Source organism: Lontra canadensis, unplaced genomic scaffold (genome assembly GCF_010015895.1).
Source record: "Lontra canadensis isolate GAN:19392208 unplaced genomic scaffold, GSC_riverotter_1.0 scaffold8, whole genome shotgun sequence".
Classification (NCBI taxonomy): domain Eukaryota; kingdom Metazoa; phylum Chordata; class Mammalia; order Carnivora; family Mustelidae; genus Lontra; species Lontra canadensis.
In genome coordinates, this window is record NW_022631002.1 from 3,933,161 (window position 1) to 3,949,868 (window position 16,708).

General features: G+C 53.8%; 1 protein-coding gene across 1 annotated transcript in view; it reads right to left on the reverse strand.

The window, feature by feature from the left end:
* Window positions 1-4,179: 4,179 nt before the first annotated feature.
* Window positions 4,180-16,708, reverse strand: part of USP10 (ubiquitin specific peptidase 10) — a 67,339-nt gene continuing 54,810 nt past the window's right edge. Inside the window, exons 10-14 of the mRNA XM_032854604.1 lie at window positions 15,794-15,971; window positions 13,173-13,338; window positions 10,155-10,299; window positions 8,307-8,372; window positions 4,180-5,201 (exon numbers count right to left, since the gene is read on the reverse strand). Of these exons, the coding sequence (XP_032710495.1) occupies window positions 5,014-5,201; window positions 8,307-8,372; window positions 10,155-10,299; window positions 13,173-13,338; window positions 15,794-15,971 (743 nt within the window). The 3' untranslated portion in view covers window positions 4,180-5,013. The remainder of the gene's footprint in view (window positions 5,202-8,306; window positions 8,373-10,154; window positions 10,300-13,172; window positions 13,339-15,793; window positions 15,972-16,708) is intronic.

Below are 16,708 nucleotides of genomic sequence, written 5' to 3' on the forward strand. Positions count from 1 at the left end.
ACAGGGTGCATCTGAAGCCACCGGGAAGGGGACAGCGTCCTAGAAAGCACATGTCACCCATTGCCAAGTGACAACGTGACACTGACACCTTCCCGAAAGTGGAACACATTTTCTGTCACCGCATCACCTGCTCTGAGGCCTCACAAGCGGGCCTCAGGTGTCAGGGTGGGATCTGCTGGGAAGCGGGGGCACCCGCTTGTCTCTGGGGCTCACGGGATGGGGAGGTGCTGCGGGAAGGAAGCCCGTGCAGCCGGGCAGGGTCAGGGCCACCTAGACAGCCGTCAACAGAGGGCTCCCTGTGCAGACAGACACGCAGATCAATGCTGCGGAGGCCCAGCGACTGAGTGAGGACAGAGTAAGTGAACCCACATCTCACACGAGAGGCTTTCAATCGTTTTTTTTTAGCAGAGGAATAGTTTCTTCTTAAACCACATAAAGTCCCCAAATTCTCAGAAAATATGTGAAGAGCTTTGCTTTCTTTGAAGGACAGGCAGAAACCCAAGGTCAGTCCATCAGACCCAATCCCAGAATCCCTGGGTGATCCCCCACACTGGAAAAACCATGCAGATGGCGGGACAGCGGGACACCTTCGGGATGCATTAAAACCCTAAAAACAACAACAAAAAAAACGCTGTATTTAAAAAAAAAAAAAAGGGGGGCCAAGACTAAAACACCACAGTGTTGAGGTTTCTCTGGTTCCCAAATGTGCCGGGAAGCAACATGGGGCGTTCCTAAGCCCGTCCGGAAACTCTTCAAACGCACACTTTCATTTCGTTGGTTTCATACAGAAGAAACAAAGCTACCCTAATGTTTTACTTGTTAGAAAACAAACAGGAAACCTTTCCAGCAAGTGATAAACTAGACAACGGGCAAGCCCTTACAAAGGAATCTCAGAGAAAGTAGAGTTTATAAACAAAGGAGAACATCTTCAGCACTATCCCTCAGCACTAGTCCTGGAGACCGAAGAGAGCACTGCACAAATAGCCAGCAGGACAGAGCACACTTCCTTTAATGCACACACAGGGGCTTTAAATAGTGCTTGCCATTTATTTCCAAGGAAAGATCACTTGACAAAATGCTCTTGTGTGCAGCAAATCGGGGCTTAGCAAATGACCTCAATCACGATCAGCGAATGGCAAGAGACACAACCAAGTGTGAGAAACAGAATGCGTGTGCAACTCGGGGAGAACTGTGTGGAACAAATCCTCTGGAGGAAGGTCCTCCCCCCCAAGCCCCAGCTCACCAGTGACCCCGGGGGGTGCCCCTCCCGTGGAGGCAGGGCGCAAACAAGGGGGTGAAGGACTGCACCAGGGTATGAAGCCCTTGTGTGCTGGTTCATTGTTTATCCCTCAAAATTCAGAACAAACGTGCCCACAGAGTGAAGCCAGGCTCTGTGGTCAGTTTCATTTTTCAAGCAAATAAATTTTTCTCCAAAAGATATTTAAAGATGGGATGGGTTCATCCAGAAGATGAATACCAACACTTAAAAAACAAAATATGCTAGGAAGCGAGAGAAAAGGCTTGCTGAAGGAAAGCCATGCCTGCCTAGCAATGTACTCGACCGGTTTTAAATGGAAAACACGACGTCCGGTGCCGAGTGTCCGTGAACAGGTGGTCTTGCCGGTCACTAGCTACTTTTAAAAGTCACATCGTTAAATGACCCTCAGGGAACTGGTGAAATGGGCACGGTCTTCACTGGGGACAGTCAACGAGCCAGAGGGGTAACAGGAAAGCCTGGGCCCTCCCGTCCGTCCTGAGGGACTAAACACACCGTAAGATCGATGCGTCCAACAATGCACATTTGTTCGCGGTGCTTACTAAAGCCACGGGGTTATCTGCTGAATCCAAAGCACCCCACTCTGACTGCAAGCTTAGCTTCCTAACCAGTTGGCCTGGTCAAGGGCAAGCCGTCTCGGGGAGCAGTAAACAGAAATCTCCACCAAGGGAAAGACAGAAGATGGTGAAAGGCAGAAGCTGATCATGGATTCCGGCTCACGGCGCCCACGAATCAGCCCACGAGGATGGGACTAGAAAAATGAAAGCAGAGCGCTTCCATGAGCCACTCGGCCAAGTGCACTGTTACCAATGCGGCAACGAGATGACCGCCGTTCTTCATTCTGAATGGGGCCCACGGGACTGTGGGTACTGTCTCGGCTACTGGGCAAACATACCAGCCAGATAAATTTCGTTACGTTCCTCTCTGTGAGACAACGTCCAAGTCCTGTTAGTAATCATTCACGCATCAGAGAAGAGCCTCCCCACAACAAACTCCCAGCAGTCCCCCGGCATTCACACCGGTTTGAGATGCCGATGAAGACAAATCCTATGCTAATGAAGGAAAATCCCTAAACCTGTATCCCCAACACCAAGGTTAATGGTCCCAGTTTCAAGTGTAAATGACCTAACACCAGGGACAGTATGAAACTCACAAGAACGGTAAACACGACAGCATAAAATGCTGAACCCCAAGTTCAAAACCTCAAGAGCAGATTAACACGTGGGTAGCAATTCACTCGGGACCCTAGAAAATGTCACATTTGCTAGAACGATCTTGTTCTCTACCCAGGGGCCGATTACTCACTCCAGGGACAAAATGAGAACTCGACTCCGGGCTGACGTCCCCTCGAGACGTATTCTGTCCCTCGGGGAGCTCCCTGTTCTGTCGGCAGCTTGGTGTGCCGATCCGAGGGAAGAGAACAGGGAAGCACCACTCGGTCTCCTACACATCGGATCGCAGAAGGCAGGTGGAACGGGGTTACACTCGCCACCTCTTCCAAAGCCAGCCAGAGCTTATCTTCCAAACAAATGACATGCGCACACGGAAGGTGACAGAGGAGCCCTTTGCTGGCTACCAGACGGCTGAGCCGAGGAGTCCGGATTCCCACCCAGGGCAGCAGCCCTGAGCGAAGGCAGTGCTGCTGGACACCGGACATGGACTGAGATGCCCAGGGCCCTGCTGGACGATGGCATCTCTACCACTCTTGAGAGACACTTGGGATCTTTCCAAGTTTCTCAATACGTCAGTCATTTCCCATAGATTTTGGCCTCCGAGGCGATTTCCAACAGCAACCTCAGGATTCCGGAGAAACCCATCCAGGATACCTGAGGGAGTATTTTCCCATCTGAACACACGGGCTGTGTTGGGGACGTGGACGCGGGCACCGACAAGGACGCCCTTCTGCCTGCTGTCCTGTTCCAGACTCCTAGGAAGAGGCACTCTCCGACCAGCCTTATCCCTGAGAGGGCGCTCACTTACTCGGCTCACAGGCCGCTGACCCCGCCAGGGCGGAAGGACCAGCATGAGTTACAGAGGCCAGGGCCCTACCGGACCGGTCGTCCTTGACCTGGGTCACAGTATCACCACCCAGAGCTCAACGAAGTATTGCACGGTAGAGCCTTATTCCGTCTTTGGGGGGGCTCCTGCTGGTGGGGGGCTACTGCCCCCAAAGTGAATTTGGACCCCACACAGCATGTGTTCCTAAGAGCTGTACGTAACTTTAAGGAGAACCTAACTGTAACTTGTAAGTCAGCCAAGCAAATCAGACCGGAGTGACAACAGCTAAGCAGGCTAAGTGGACAGCGCTAGGACTGTGATTTGAGGAGGAAGCTCTGAACGCGGGTGGCACAAGTCTAGGATTAAGAACACCAGCTGCTGAAGGAGGAGCCTGGGGAAAAGGCTCCAACCACGTAAACTTGCTTCTTGGGGACCCCAAGCCGTTACCATGAACTGTGCGCCTGGCCTGGAAGTGGGGGCACCACAGACACGAGAGCCACCAGGGGTGGCCTGACCACACGCGGCCTCTCGCCTCCCCATCTCTTCTGCCTGGGAAGGCCTCCTTTCCACAACCAAGAGGGGCGCCTGAGCTGCTGCTAAGACGCCCCAGCAGCACGATGTCCGGCCACCATCCGAGGCCGCCACTCTGGTGATGCTGACCACGCCGGGGCCAGGAACAGCACAGGGCCACTTTCCCTCCCCCGCCCCTCTTCTGCTATCAGAAGATCCAAAACCTCCCACTTCCCCAGACCACTAGTCACTAACATCGGAGATATTCAACAAGCACAACCCGGGTCTTGGTTCACCTGGTCGTAGGGCTCACTGTAATTCTGGGGGTGTCCTCCCACCCCCTCCCCCGAACTCCAGAAACGAAGAGGCAACTGCAGTCAAAGAAACACCACGCACAGCTTTAAACCAACTTGGTGATCTTTATTGATGGGCGACAACTTCTGTACTCCTGGAGATCACTAAACTGTGTACAATTAGAGACGCGGCATTAAGAGGAGCAGACAGCAGAATTAAACAGCGACTTAGGGAAATATCAATCTTCATTATTTTGCCCATTGTTCATTACGTGTACACAGAAGCATGAATGCGATTTGAAATCTTTTAATGGCAATAAAGTTACAATCACCCATCTGCACAGACTAGCATCTGAACTCCAAACGTCTGCTCTGCGGTGTGCTCGGAAGCAGCCTCTCACCGCACGGTTATTACAATGTGTTTGTCCTGTAAGGAACCAGCAACTTATTTTTTGTATTTACGTTTCTTTTGAAGTAAGAACTATTTCTTCTCTGATAACTGGCTCATTTTTATCGTTTATCAAAAACTAAAGGGTGGGAAGGAAAGTGTGATGGATTAAAAAATTTATTTTTTTAAGGAAAGATAAAATTCATTTTCACAAATTTACAAGTGTTGCTGGTGCAGGATTTATTCTACTAAGCAATTAGACTGGGAATCAATGCAAGTCCCCCTTCTTACTCAGGAATCGGCATTATTTCAGAAACATGGGTTGTGTGTATTTTCTTAAATCAAGCGACAGTCTGAACCAAATGATTTGGATCTGGAAGGTAGACGTCAACGTGAACTGTTGCGCACAAGCCCCGCGGCATCTGCTTTCCATTCTAGCCCATTTCTGAGAAGGAGAAGAGTCTCTCTAGAGAGCAGCTGAAGAGAGGGAGGACGTCAGAGGGAGTCGGCGTCTGCAAGCGGGCGGCGGGCACACGGCGCGCGGGCGGCTACAGCAGGTCCACACGGCGGTAATACAGGAGGTAGGCTGTGCGCTCCGCAGTGGGCTTCACCACCTGGTACTGGCTGATGACCTTGACCGCCTGGTCGTCAATGCGCAACCAGCCGTTGAGGCCGATCTGGAAGACGTCCGTGGTGTAGTGGCCGCCCGTCGCGCTGCTGCCGTGGTGGTAGACCACTGCAAGAGAGGCCCGCGGGCGACCCGGTGAGACAGCCGCACCCCTGCGGCCGAGGGCGCCCACCAGCCCCCCACAGAGCCACTGCATGGGACGCCCCTCATCGAGGCAGGCGGGACACGGAGACGTCACTACACAAAGCTATGTCACATCATCAAAACTCTGCACAATTTCCAAGAAAAAGTCACACGTGTGTATCTTAATGACATTTTAAGGATGTTTAACGCCTCACAAACACGAGACGCCAGCTCCGTGGGGCCGTCCCGCACGCCAGCTCCGTGGGTGAGGATGGCCCACCACTCCATGTCCATCGCTGAGGAGAGCACACGGGGACAGAGCGCCAAAGACCCCCAGCCCCACCACCCACCCACCTCCAGAAACGCCACCCAGAGACCCAAAACGCTTGCGCCCTTCATCCAGCCAACCCCACTTCCGGATGCTCTACGGAGAGCGTCCAAACCTCGGACCCACGGCAACACCCGCGCTAGAAGGAATGGTTAGCGGACTGCATCACGGCAGATGGACAGACAGGGGCACTGGACACGTAGGATCATGCTTGTGAAGAAACAGGAAAAGCTGAGAACCCGGGTTTTCTGGGGCTGTCATCACAGTGAGTGACCACACATCTCAGGAGGGACAGCAGGGCTGTGACACGGGCCGAGTGCAGCAGCCCCACCAACATGGCAGTAGTTCATCATCCTTTTCCCTTTTAAAAAATGTTCTAATTTTTTTTTAACAAATAATGCCAAAATAACTATAATAAATACCACTTGTTATTTACTTAAAAAAAAAAAAATTCTGTTATCTAAAGACACCAAAGGCTGCATGTTTCCTCTGTGAGGAGGAGGGCGGAGGGGCCGAGGCAGCTGATAGAGGAGGCTGGGGGAAGGAAACACCCAGTGTGGCCTGCAACGTGACCAGGCGGGCTGTGTGCCACCACCGGGGCAAAAAGGACCGTCACTTGGAGAGGCACCCTACCTAGCTGGTGGGCGTGTCACTGGGCTCTGGCGGCAGCGGCCACACCTCGGGAGGACCCAGCCTGCTCCGGGCCCGTGGCCACTGCTGGTGGGAGGACAGTCCCTCTGGCAAAGCAGTCTCTGGGGCTCAGAGGACTCCCCGGCTCCGGCCCCAGCCATCCCTGTGACAAACACAACTGGACACCCGAGGGCGGAAGACTGCAGGGCGACCAGGCAGGAAGCCGGCGGTGGGACCAGCACGGGCACTGCCGGTCACCGAGATCACACGGGCATCAAGGGCATGGAACAGGTTCAACACAGCCGGTCCCTTGGACCCCAAATCTGCTTTCGGGCTTTTGTCCTGGATTTTCACCTCCAAGACCTACGACTCGGACAAGACTTTATAGGAAGTGACCCTTCAGTGGGATGTAAAGGACCTGTGGTTCAGCGGATCCGTATTTCCTTCTGGACACCTGCAGCCGCGATCCTCCAGAGTAGGCACTGCAAGCGGCTGGGGTCTCCGCAGCGGCGGCCCGGGGACTGGCGGGGCGTGTCAGGGCTGCAGGTGAGCCCAGCAGGACGGGGCTGGGCAGTGCTGCACTCACGTGCTCTCCCGGTCCCACAGTCAGAACCATTCTCACGTGCTTCCTTCCTCACATTTTACAGAAAATGCCAGCCCATCGAATCCAGGGCCCTTATCGGAGATGAGAAGCCGTGAGAGGAGGAATCAGCAACGCAAGTGACAGCCCCAGTTCAGATGCTGGACCACGGCCGGCAGGCAGAGTAGGACCCAGGGCCCCTTGAGCTTGATCGCCAGCCTGGCCCAGCAATGAGGGGAGGAGTTGCAAGGAGGCAGCAAAGCAGCACTTCAGCTCCCGCTGGGACTTGGGGCCAAGCTCCCTGAGCAGGCCGGACCCCAGGGCTGCTCCAGGATCCGAGGCAGCTGCAGGGCCTGAGCCAAGGCGGCAGGGCCTCCATGACAAGGCAGGGCAAGGAAAGGGCTGGGGACACTACAGGAGCGCGTGGCCACCCTGTCAGGGGAGAAGCCATCATCACGGCTTTGGGAGAGAAGACAAAGGGCAGAGCCACAAGCAGGAAGACCGGACTGGGCCAAACCCCACCCGTGTGCAACAGGGACCTGACCCACTGATCAGGGCCCAACCCAACCTCCTAAATACGCACGAGGGACTGGCAGTGACGGTGTGAAGCCCAGCCCAGCCACCGCCGCTCAGAGTGGAGAGTGTCTCTCTCAGAACTCGGGTTTCTTGTTTTATAAGACAGGGGACCCCACCACCTGTACCTCAGGACAGCTGCGAGAACAAATGAATACTACGAAAGGTCCCTAGGAGAAAGGTCCAATGAACGTGTGACGGTCAACAAACACTCCTGTCATTTTAAATTACAAACTTGCTCACCAAAGCCAACACAAAAGGAAGTGTACAGAAAAAGCAGCCAGAAAATTCCAATAAAAAAGGCCAGAAAGCACCCGCGGCTGTTGCAAACGGGGACTACCAAGAGAGACATAAAGCCTCAAAGGCCCAGGAGACTCGGGCTACAAAAGAGGAAGGAAGGCAGACAAGGACGCCAGGTGCCTCAGGAAGTGGAGGGCCAGGAGATAAGAGGGGTCAGGGCCCCCAGTTCTGGGGCTGAGGATGCCATCGCCCCCCAGGAGGGCTCTGAGCCGGAGTGTGGCAGCCCAGGAGCCCGGTGAGCCAGCGCAGTGAAGACCATGCAGCAGATGGTCCGTGTGGGCCCCCCTCTCCTAACCTCATCAGTGCTGCCCCACCCAGAGGTAGCGCCCCCACAGGCAGCACCTCGCCACACAGGTACCGCGACCACCTCAGCCAAGGTCACAGCCTTAAACTGCCAGGCCAGCGGCCTCACGCCTGCCCCTCCGACTCAAAGACAGAAAAGATGCTCAACAAGGACCAGATTCAGCTTAGAGCCAAAAGGATATTCGGTCAAATTTCCAGCACCGGATGTCAGGACAAACACATGTTTTCATCAAAAGACGTCCTGACTTAGCAAGTCCACAGGGAAACCAGCGGAGGAGTCTAGTGTCTGCGTGAGGCTGTCTGGGAGCAAACCGTGCCTGGGCACAGACCCTTCTATCACTGCTTCAGAAAGGAAATAACAGACAAATTTCCTTACCTGCAAATAGCCTGTAGGTTCTGTGGCATTTAAAATTCTTATTTTTAACCCCTGGAGAAAGCAGTTCTGAAAAACAAAATATCAACAGCTCCAGTCTACAAAAGCACTTCCAGAAAGGCTCGGAGTAATGGAAGCAAAGAGGTGACAATGGTCCCCACTCACATGCACCCACCCCACACAGCAGGGAAACAACACCCACCGCCTCCCCCGGTGCGCAGGCACTGCCCGTGGGGGGCCAGCCAGGTGGCCCAGCAACGGCCCCGCCAGCAAGCAGTCGTGCAACAGGAGAACATCCTGGGTCCGCCGAGTGCGTGCTGGAAGCCCCCCCAAGCAGATACCCTGAGCACTGGAAAAGAAGCTGGCCGCCCGCTCAGAAGCAAAACAAAGCTCCAGGACACCTAAGAACTGGGATGTCTCACACGTGAGACCACAAAACTTCCATTGTGTGGGTCAGACGGTCTCTCCAAAGAGGCACCGGTGCCCCAGCTGGGCAGGCGGACAGCCCTGTCCTCCGGGCCCCAGGGCCCCTACAGGGGCAGCACACCTGCAGATGGGCCCGGCACTGCCCTTACCAGCCGGCCCCTCCCATCCCCCCGCCCACGACCCACACCACGGCCTCTGGTCCTGCCTTAGCTGACTCCTTTCTAGAAAGCATTTAAGGTAGCAGCTGCCGTAAGGGCACAGGCAGCCAGCAAAGGTCTGTAAACAAAGCCGGTTGCATCAGTGCAGGCGGTTTATCTGGGCAGGAGGGAAGCGGCAAGAGTATGGGGCACAGGATGCCCCGTGGGGCTCGGTGTACGCGCCTCACCCAACAGCCCAGGCACAACAGCCCGGGCGACCTGGTATGTGACCCGGTATGTGATTCTCGGCTGGTATTTCTTCCCCTTTCTGGTTCTCAAACGGAATCAGGAAGACATGTTGCCTCCGAACAAAGCAGCTCCGAGGTGAAGGAGGGAGGGAGCGACCACGAGCTGGCCCAGGAGTCAGCCCGTCAGCTGGAGACCGGCTGCAGAAACGCAGCGTCCCTGCCTGGGGCTCCAGGCTAGGCCAGCTACCCCCAGTTTGGGAGTCCCCAGGCCCAGGAAGGAGTGGAGTGTGGCCATGCTACGTGGTGGGGACTGAAGGGGAGGGAGGGCGACAGCTGCATTCCTCTGCAGGACCCAGCGGTGACATCCCACAACCACTTTTCTGTTCTGAGCACTCCCTGATGATCTCAGAACGGCCTCCAGCTTGTTCTCAGTCAAGGCCGTGCGGCACAGCACCTACTTCACGAACCCCGAAGCTCAAGGACAGCTCCTCTTCGAGCTGCACTTTCACCAAGACACCCTGAACTTGGTGCTTTGGTCAAAATGCATCAAGGCTGCTGAGCCCCGGTTACCTGACAGACTCGTAGCCAACAGAAAGCCACAAACCTGACCCAGCGTCACTGCAACCAGAGGTCGGAGGAACCCCCAGGGGCCTACGGACAACCCTCTCTCACTTCACTGAAAAAGCCCCTTTCACCAGGCTGCGCTGCGCAGTTGCTAACACTTAGTACAAAGAAAACGATTTTGTACCACTAACCCATAAAACCTTTCTAGAAAAACGATGCTCATTTTGATGGACAGAATCTCTCTATTCTTCTGATCTAGTAAGAGTATATGGTTTCTTCACCTTTGCCTTTATTTTTCAAGAGCCCCTTTGGTGCCAATTTTAAGACAAAAATCTGTGGTAAGCCGAGAAACTGAAAACCAGAAAGTCACATGAGAACTTCTCGTTCTCGAAAGTAGACAGAAGCGCCAAGCATCAAGCGCACGGACTCCCCGGACAGCTGTCACCACGAACCCTTCTGCCTTCCGTGTTTGTTACCTTTACTGATCTCCAAGTCCACAGGGTAGTCAATGTTCTTGACGAGCTTCTGGCATCCCCCCGTCTTCTCGTAAACAAACCGCTTGAGATGCAGCACCAGAACAGGAGGGAGCTTCTCCAGAGTCACTCTCCGACTTATCTCCACCTGAGGCACAAAGCAGAGCAGGACCCCGCGCCTTACTTCACGCAGCAGCAGACGCACGTCCGTCACACAAGGACACCCCCACCCCACCCCCGCCAAGGGCCCGTGGCCTGAGGGTCCAGGACGGCACCGCTCGGCCGCCGCTGGGTGGAGGGAGCTTCTCAACATCTAACACTCTGCTAAGAGGCCTTCTGAGAGCTACTGACATTCCTCGAACAGAAAGGCCACCATCCTGTGCACACAACCGCAGAAGACCCCACGGCTTCGCGAGCCCACGTGTGAACGCCCCCCTCAGAAGCCCTGCTCTGTGACGGTCACGACGCACGGGCGCAGAAACTGAAAAGCGAACGTCGCAGCAGAACTCTGCGTTACGTATGCACTAACACGCTTTCTAGCAAGTCCCACGCCACTCATCAAAGTGAGGCCAGGGTGTTTCCCAATACCCCGAAAGCCATCTACTCTAGCCATTAATTTTGCAAGTGCCAGTTTTATCAATTTATATGCTCCTTACATGCTTTTGCAGGTCTAGCGAATGCTGCTTTTCATTAAAATGCGTCCTCACGAACCATTCTTGTTCCCCTTATTTATTGTTCTTTGTACCTATAAACCCTTTGATGCTTCCTGTGTTTACATGAAGAACACTTCTGGCAGAATCTGTTTGAGTCACGATCCAAAAGATACCAGCATAGATGAGAAACCAAGGAAGCGCTCAGAAGACCACATTCGTATCCGGGGGGACGTGTCTGACGGCACCTGGCTTCCAACCCAGACTCTGATCCCAGCTGTGGGACCACCCAACGTGCCTCCAGAGTCCCAACGTATGTCTGCATCCTGGTGTCTCCACACCCAACAAAACGTGTGAATGATGGACAAGTGTGGCTACAGCTCGACAGTCAGAAACCGGGGTTCTGACGAGTGGACTCCAGCTTCCTTATCTGTGAACCGAAGAGTTGGGACAAACGTGTCTCCGGGATGCTTATAAGTGCTGGTGACCCAGGATTTGGACCTCAAGCTTTCAGGCAATTCATTAAGTGACTAATCTGAAATTTTTGCCTGTGTTTTAGGTTTCCAGACAAACTGAGACAAACTTTTCTTCACCCAAGAAAACCAGATCTTTTCTATACAGCAAGTAGTTTATGTAATCATAGTTTCCCATGGACCTTCATCATGTGTTCCCACAGCAAAAAACCTTGTGACCTTAAAATATAAAAACATTAAGGTTTAAAGAAATCACATTCCAGAAAATGTGATACTTGCTCTTTCCAAATATCCCCACTCCACACGAACTGTCCGAAATCTTCCTTTTTCAACCATTTGCTTTTCTGGGTGTTCTCGCTCCTGCTCTGGTAACACAGCACCACCAAGGATCTGCGAGTGAGCAGTTCCATTTCCTTCCTCATGGCTCCCCGGAATGCCTCTTCTGCCTGCATCCTTCCTCCACCCGCCATCTAGAACAAGCCCCCGTTCCCTCCCGCTCCCCCCCTCTATCTCGTCTGCGCCCTCCCCAAGCCCGCAGCTAACTGGAGCAGGAGCAAGAGGAAAACCACCCGCAAGGGGGCTTTCCTGGCAGCCCAGGGAAAGGCAGGAAACCGCCTGCGGCATGAGCGCCCACCAACCTCCAGGGGTGGCCAGAGGACAGCCAGCGAGAAGAGAGCCACGGGGACAGTGACGCCACCTCCGCAGCCACAGCAGCCACAGAATGAGCCAAGCGCGCAACTCAGCCACACCAACCAATGTCCCCGAAAACAAATACCCACTTTCTCATTAAGTTCCACTGCCAGACTCCGCTTATTCACTTAAGACAAGTGCCAAGATTCTGTCTCTCGCTCCTACCACTTGTATTTTTTAAATAAAATCACCCGTGGGAAGAAGCAAGTCAGAAAACGTGGTGGAGGGTTAGGCCTAACTCTGTGTGGATCCCCCAAGAGGATGGGTTCGTCAGTCTGAGCAGGAGGCCCCAGATGACCGCAGGTCTCCAGTCCACCTCCGCTCAGCTCTCCCAGCGCGGGCTGTCCGGCCTGGGAGGCCCAGCGAGCTCGGTGAGGTGCTGGCAACGTCTACTCTTCCTGCCCCTTCGGCCGCCACACAGTCTGCTCACAGCAGGCTCCCCAGGGACGCGAGGGACGGTGCAGGTGAGCGCTGCCCCCAGCTAGCCTGCGGTCCCCTCCCCTGTATGTTTTTCCGTATTCACAGGCATCACCTCAGCAAAGGAGAAGACCCCCTCGACCGCCGAGTGGAAAACAGGCGGCAGCTGGTACATTTGGACCCCAGGAACCAGTAAGCTCTCTGAGAGCAGAATATGCTCGCCCTCTCCTGCCTTGGCCAACAAGTACACCCCACGAAGCTATCTGCTTCCCTTGACGCCCGAAAACTAAAGGACTCAGGCTTCTGTCCTTTTCAGATCGAATGAAAGACTAACAGACAAGAAAACAGCTACTTTCTATTTGTCGATGTCCCTGAAGACCTACAAGCAAATGAAAAATCGGTAGGTTTGGAGTAGTTAGGAGTTCTCCCCTAACTAATCTCACAGAACTGCTCTACGGCGTCAGGGATGTAAAGAAGCTGTGCGGCCTCTGTTAGAGGTGGTACTGATTTTCCCCACCGTAATTCAACGATCAGAAAATTAAAAGTGGCTCAAGACAAACAATCCAAGCGGCTACTACCTTGGGATACATGGTTTAGAGATAAAGGAGGCTGCTGGGAGCATCTGCCTCGACCATTTCATTCCAAAAATGTGGAAACTTCCAATCCAAACCAGTTAAGCACCGGGTTTAAGAGGCAGAATGCAAAGGCACTTCTCCGTGCTCCCACTTCTGGACTCTTTCCACCACACCAGGGAGCCTCAGCACAACGTTCGAGATCAACTAGGAGTATACCTCTTGTTTGGTTTTTGTGGTATAACCCTGGACAGACTCTCTTGCCACCAAGCTCTCCAACGCATCCTGGACCGTCCGGATCCTGTCAGACTGGATGTCCAGCTGCAGGGTGAAGAAAGGCTGCAACGTGGCCGACTCCTTTGAGCTCTGCTGGTAAACCACAGACCTGAGAGGCAGAGACAGAAACAGAAGACTGTAAGAGTCACCGCTCCGTCCCACTCTCCGTTAAGGCAAGCCAGCCGGAGAAGACACATTAACTGAAAACGAGATCGCTCAGTATCATCTTTAGAAGACCAGAGAGAACAGAAAAGCCAAAAATTTACTGAATTTGGAAATAATCCTGCTGAATACCACCTCCTGATTGTTTCCAGCAACCACCCGCAGGGTGACCATTCTCCCCGCACAAGCAGGCGGGAAGAAAACACATTCATCTTCCGAATTCCTGCACCTCCGCTCCACACTTTACTGAACGCACCAGCCAGGAAATGCGCCTCTCCTGCCGGGGCCTCATAATGCGGACACTCTCCGTTTTCTCAACGTATCATAGCCCGTTCCAATAAAATAGAGGAAACCCCAAGGTAAACAGAATGTTTTTAATGGCGCTTCCCCCCTACAAAAATGACTTACAAAAGGAGAGGAGCAGGGTGTGTATAATAAAAAACAAGAGAACATTCCAGAAAACAAGGCTACCCACCACCCTCAAGAAGGGAGCCAATTCAACCTTGTTTTCTTAGCTGGTTTTTCATTTTTCTTTTTCTAAGTTTTTCTGAGTACAACTTGTGTGCTCGGCCCATCTCTCAGCCCCGGCAAGGAAACGTTCCAGGAGCTCAACAAGGAATTCCATTTCTGCAGTCTGAGTGACCTAGTTTACGGACGGGATCAAACAGGCGTGCGTGGGTACTGAGGCTTTAGGGGGCAGATTCCGTGAAGAGCCGGATGAAGGGCCCCCGTGCCCGCGCCACACTGCTGAAGAGTGGGGCTGGGACACACCTCGACGCCACCCCTCCTTCCAGGGTGCCACTGGGGAGCAGCGGCCCCTTCCCAGCTCCAAGAGCGACAGGAGTTAAAAACTGGTGGAGGAGGGCGCCTGGGTGGCTCAGTCATTAAGCGTCTGCCTTCGGCTGGGGTCATGATCCCAGGGTCCTGGGACTGAGCCCTGCATTGGGCTCCCTGCTCTGCGGGGGGCCTGCTTCTCCCTCTCCCACTCCCCCTGCTTGTGTTCCCTCTCTCACTGTCTCTGTCAAATAAATAAATAAAATTAAAAAAAAAAAAACAAAAAAACACCAAACTGGTGGAGGAATCAAGAGGCGACCCTCCTGACTCCAATGGCTTAGACTTTTATTGACGTGGCCTGAGGGGAAAGTTGAGGAAAGGAGCTGGTTTTTCAGAGGGAAGTGAACACATACCCAAAGACGGTGAATTAAAAAAAAAAAAAAAACAAACCACCACCTTCCAGCTGTCTGAACAAGGAAGCGCACTTCATGGGACTAACTACTACTTCACACAGGAAAGAACTGTCCTAACTTATAAAAAATATTCCTATCTTCATCGTTTCTCAAAAATGTCAACAATCAATTTCAGCATAAAAAGACACCCCGAGGCCAGAGGCCTGGCAGAGCCATGCAGGCCAAGCTAGAAATCTCCAAAGCGGACTCTGGTTTTTCCCACCGGTTATTCTCAAACAAGTGTGGGCTCTTTGGGAACGCTGGCCTCCGTGGCCTCAGAATTTTGATACTCTCCCTGTGCGCAGATCTGGCGCTGCCGTCCTACCCATCGGGCTGCTCCTTCATCCTCTCTCCCATCCCTACGGGACCGGCCCAAGAATGCTAACGTGAGAGGTCTAACCGAGAGCTAAGGGCACAAGCCAGCCTCCTCTCACTGCTGTCGCCTGACTTGGATCCCTGCTTCCCCTCCCCAAACGGTCCAGGCCAAGGAATCACATCCTGCAAAAACAAGTTACAGCGGCAGCGGTGAGAGGCTGGGCGTTTCCCCAGAGCACCCCTGACCGCAAGAGGCTGACGTGGGGAGACTCCAGAACACAAAGGGGCCGGCAGGCTGCAGCTCACAGGGAAGCGCTCAGAAAGGACTCGTTCGGGGGGACCGGCTTCAGAATCCCGCCCGACACTGCAGCGCTGACTGGCTCGAGAAGAAGCTCGCAGACATGTGAGGTTTTACCAGCCTGCTGAAAGTTTCCATGGCTGAAGGGAACTGGGGCAGGAGGGGGGGCCCAGGCACTCCAGGAGGCGCCAGGTGCCCGGAGCGTCTCCCTCACCTTTCTAGCTCACTTGGTTCAGGCGCCTAACACTCTCCAGCAGACACAAGAATGTATTTCCATTAGCAAGTCCTTCTCTTCCTACCTAGCGGAGTGCAGCTCGCTCAGGGCGAGCGATGCTCAGGGAGTGAGGGGCAGGAGTCAGGGCGGCCGCCGGACCCGGGGACCGGCGCCCTGTGCCGAACTGCCGTGTGGGACGAGAGCAGGGAAGCAAAGGGAAGGCCGGGAACAGAGCGGGCACAGGGGCGTAAAGGCAAGCCACTGAGTCCAAACTTTCCCAGACACGTCTTATCGCAGCAAAACCCTGGAAAAGGCAAGCACAAAAGTATTCCAGAAAAGCGTAATAAACCTGATGTGTCCCCCAAAAATGCCAGTGATTGGGGTCTGAACAAACTCCGCCTGGCGAGTGACTGAAGTCTTATTTCTGGGGCCCACTTGCTCCCATTCGTCCTCACTCCCTTCGCCGGGCTCTTCCTGCTCGTCTTCATTCACTGAGTGGCTTTTGGGTCCGTTGGAAATAGTGAGTTCTGAAAAGGAGACAGTTTGCTTAAGCTACCACTGGCAATAGTAACAGCAAAAACGTTTTTAAAGAAAGGTCCTACAGAAGCTGCCCGCACAGAGTTAGCTTTAAAAGTGAAATCAGGGTGTGTCCGACGTTAAGAATAAATGCAACGCGTGCGCCCACCGGACCCCCGCGCACACGAACCGACAAGGACAACGCGCTAAGGACACCTGAGAAATCCAAGGGCGGACTGGAAAGTGGGCATTACTGTGTCATCGCGGCCTGACTCGGAAAGGGGCTCTGGTCACACGGGGGAGCACCCTCCTCCCGGAAGAACCAGGCTTTGGCATTTAGGGGTGAACTACTCTGATATCCGCAACCCAATGTGTGTCACTCAGGGCGCCACGTGCAGTGTGCGGGGCAGACAGGAAGGAGGCGTGACAACATGTCAGCAGGGCCAGGGCCAGCGCCTCGACAATATTCACCAACTGCTCTCCCAGCTCTTCTGAAGGTTTCATCCCTTTCCTCAGTAAGAGTTGAAGGGAAAAAAGCAGAGCTTCTGGATATATTTTAATTTATCCAAATAGAACAATCTCAATGGTCTATAAAATAAGCAACGTAAAGACAGTAAGACTCATCCTAGTGAGAAAGGGATGCCAAGGGTCACAGACCTGGGGGGAAACAAAGTACCACTTGGGCCGGTGACAAGCGTTCGAAGGGAATTCTTAAGAAAAGGTCCTCACAGGTTTGTGGCAAACAGAC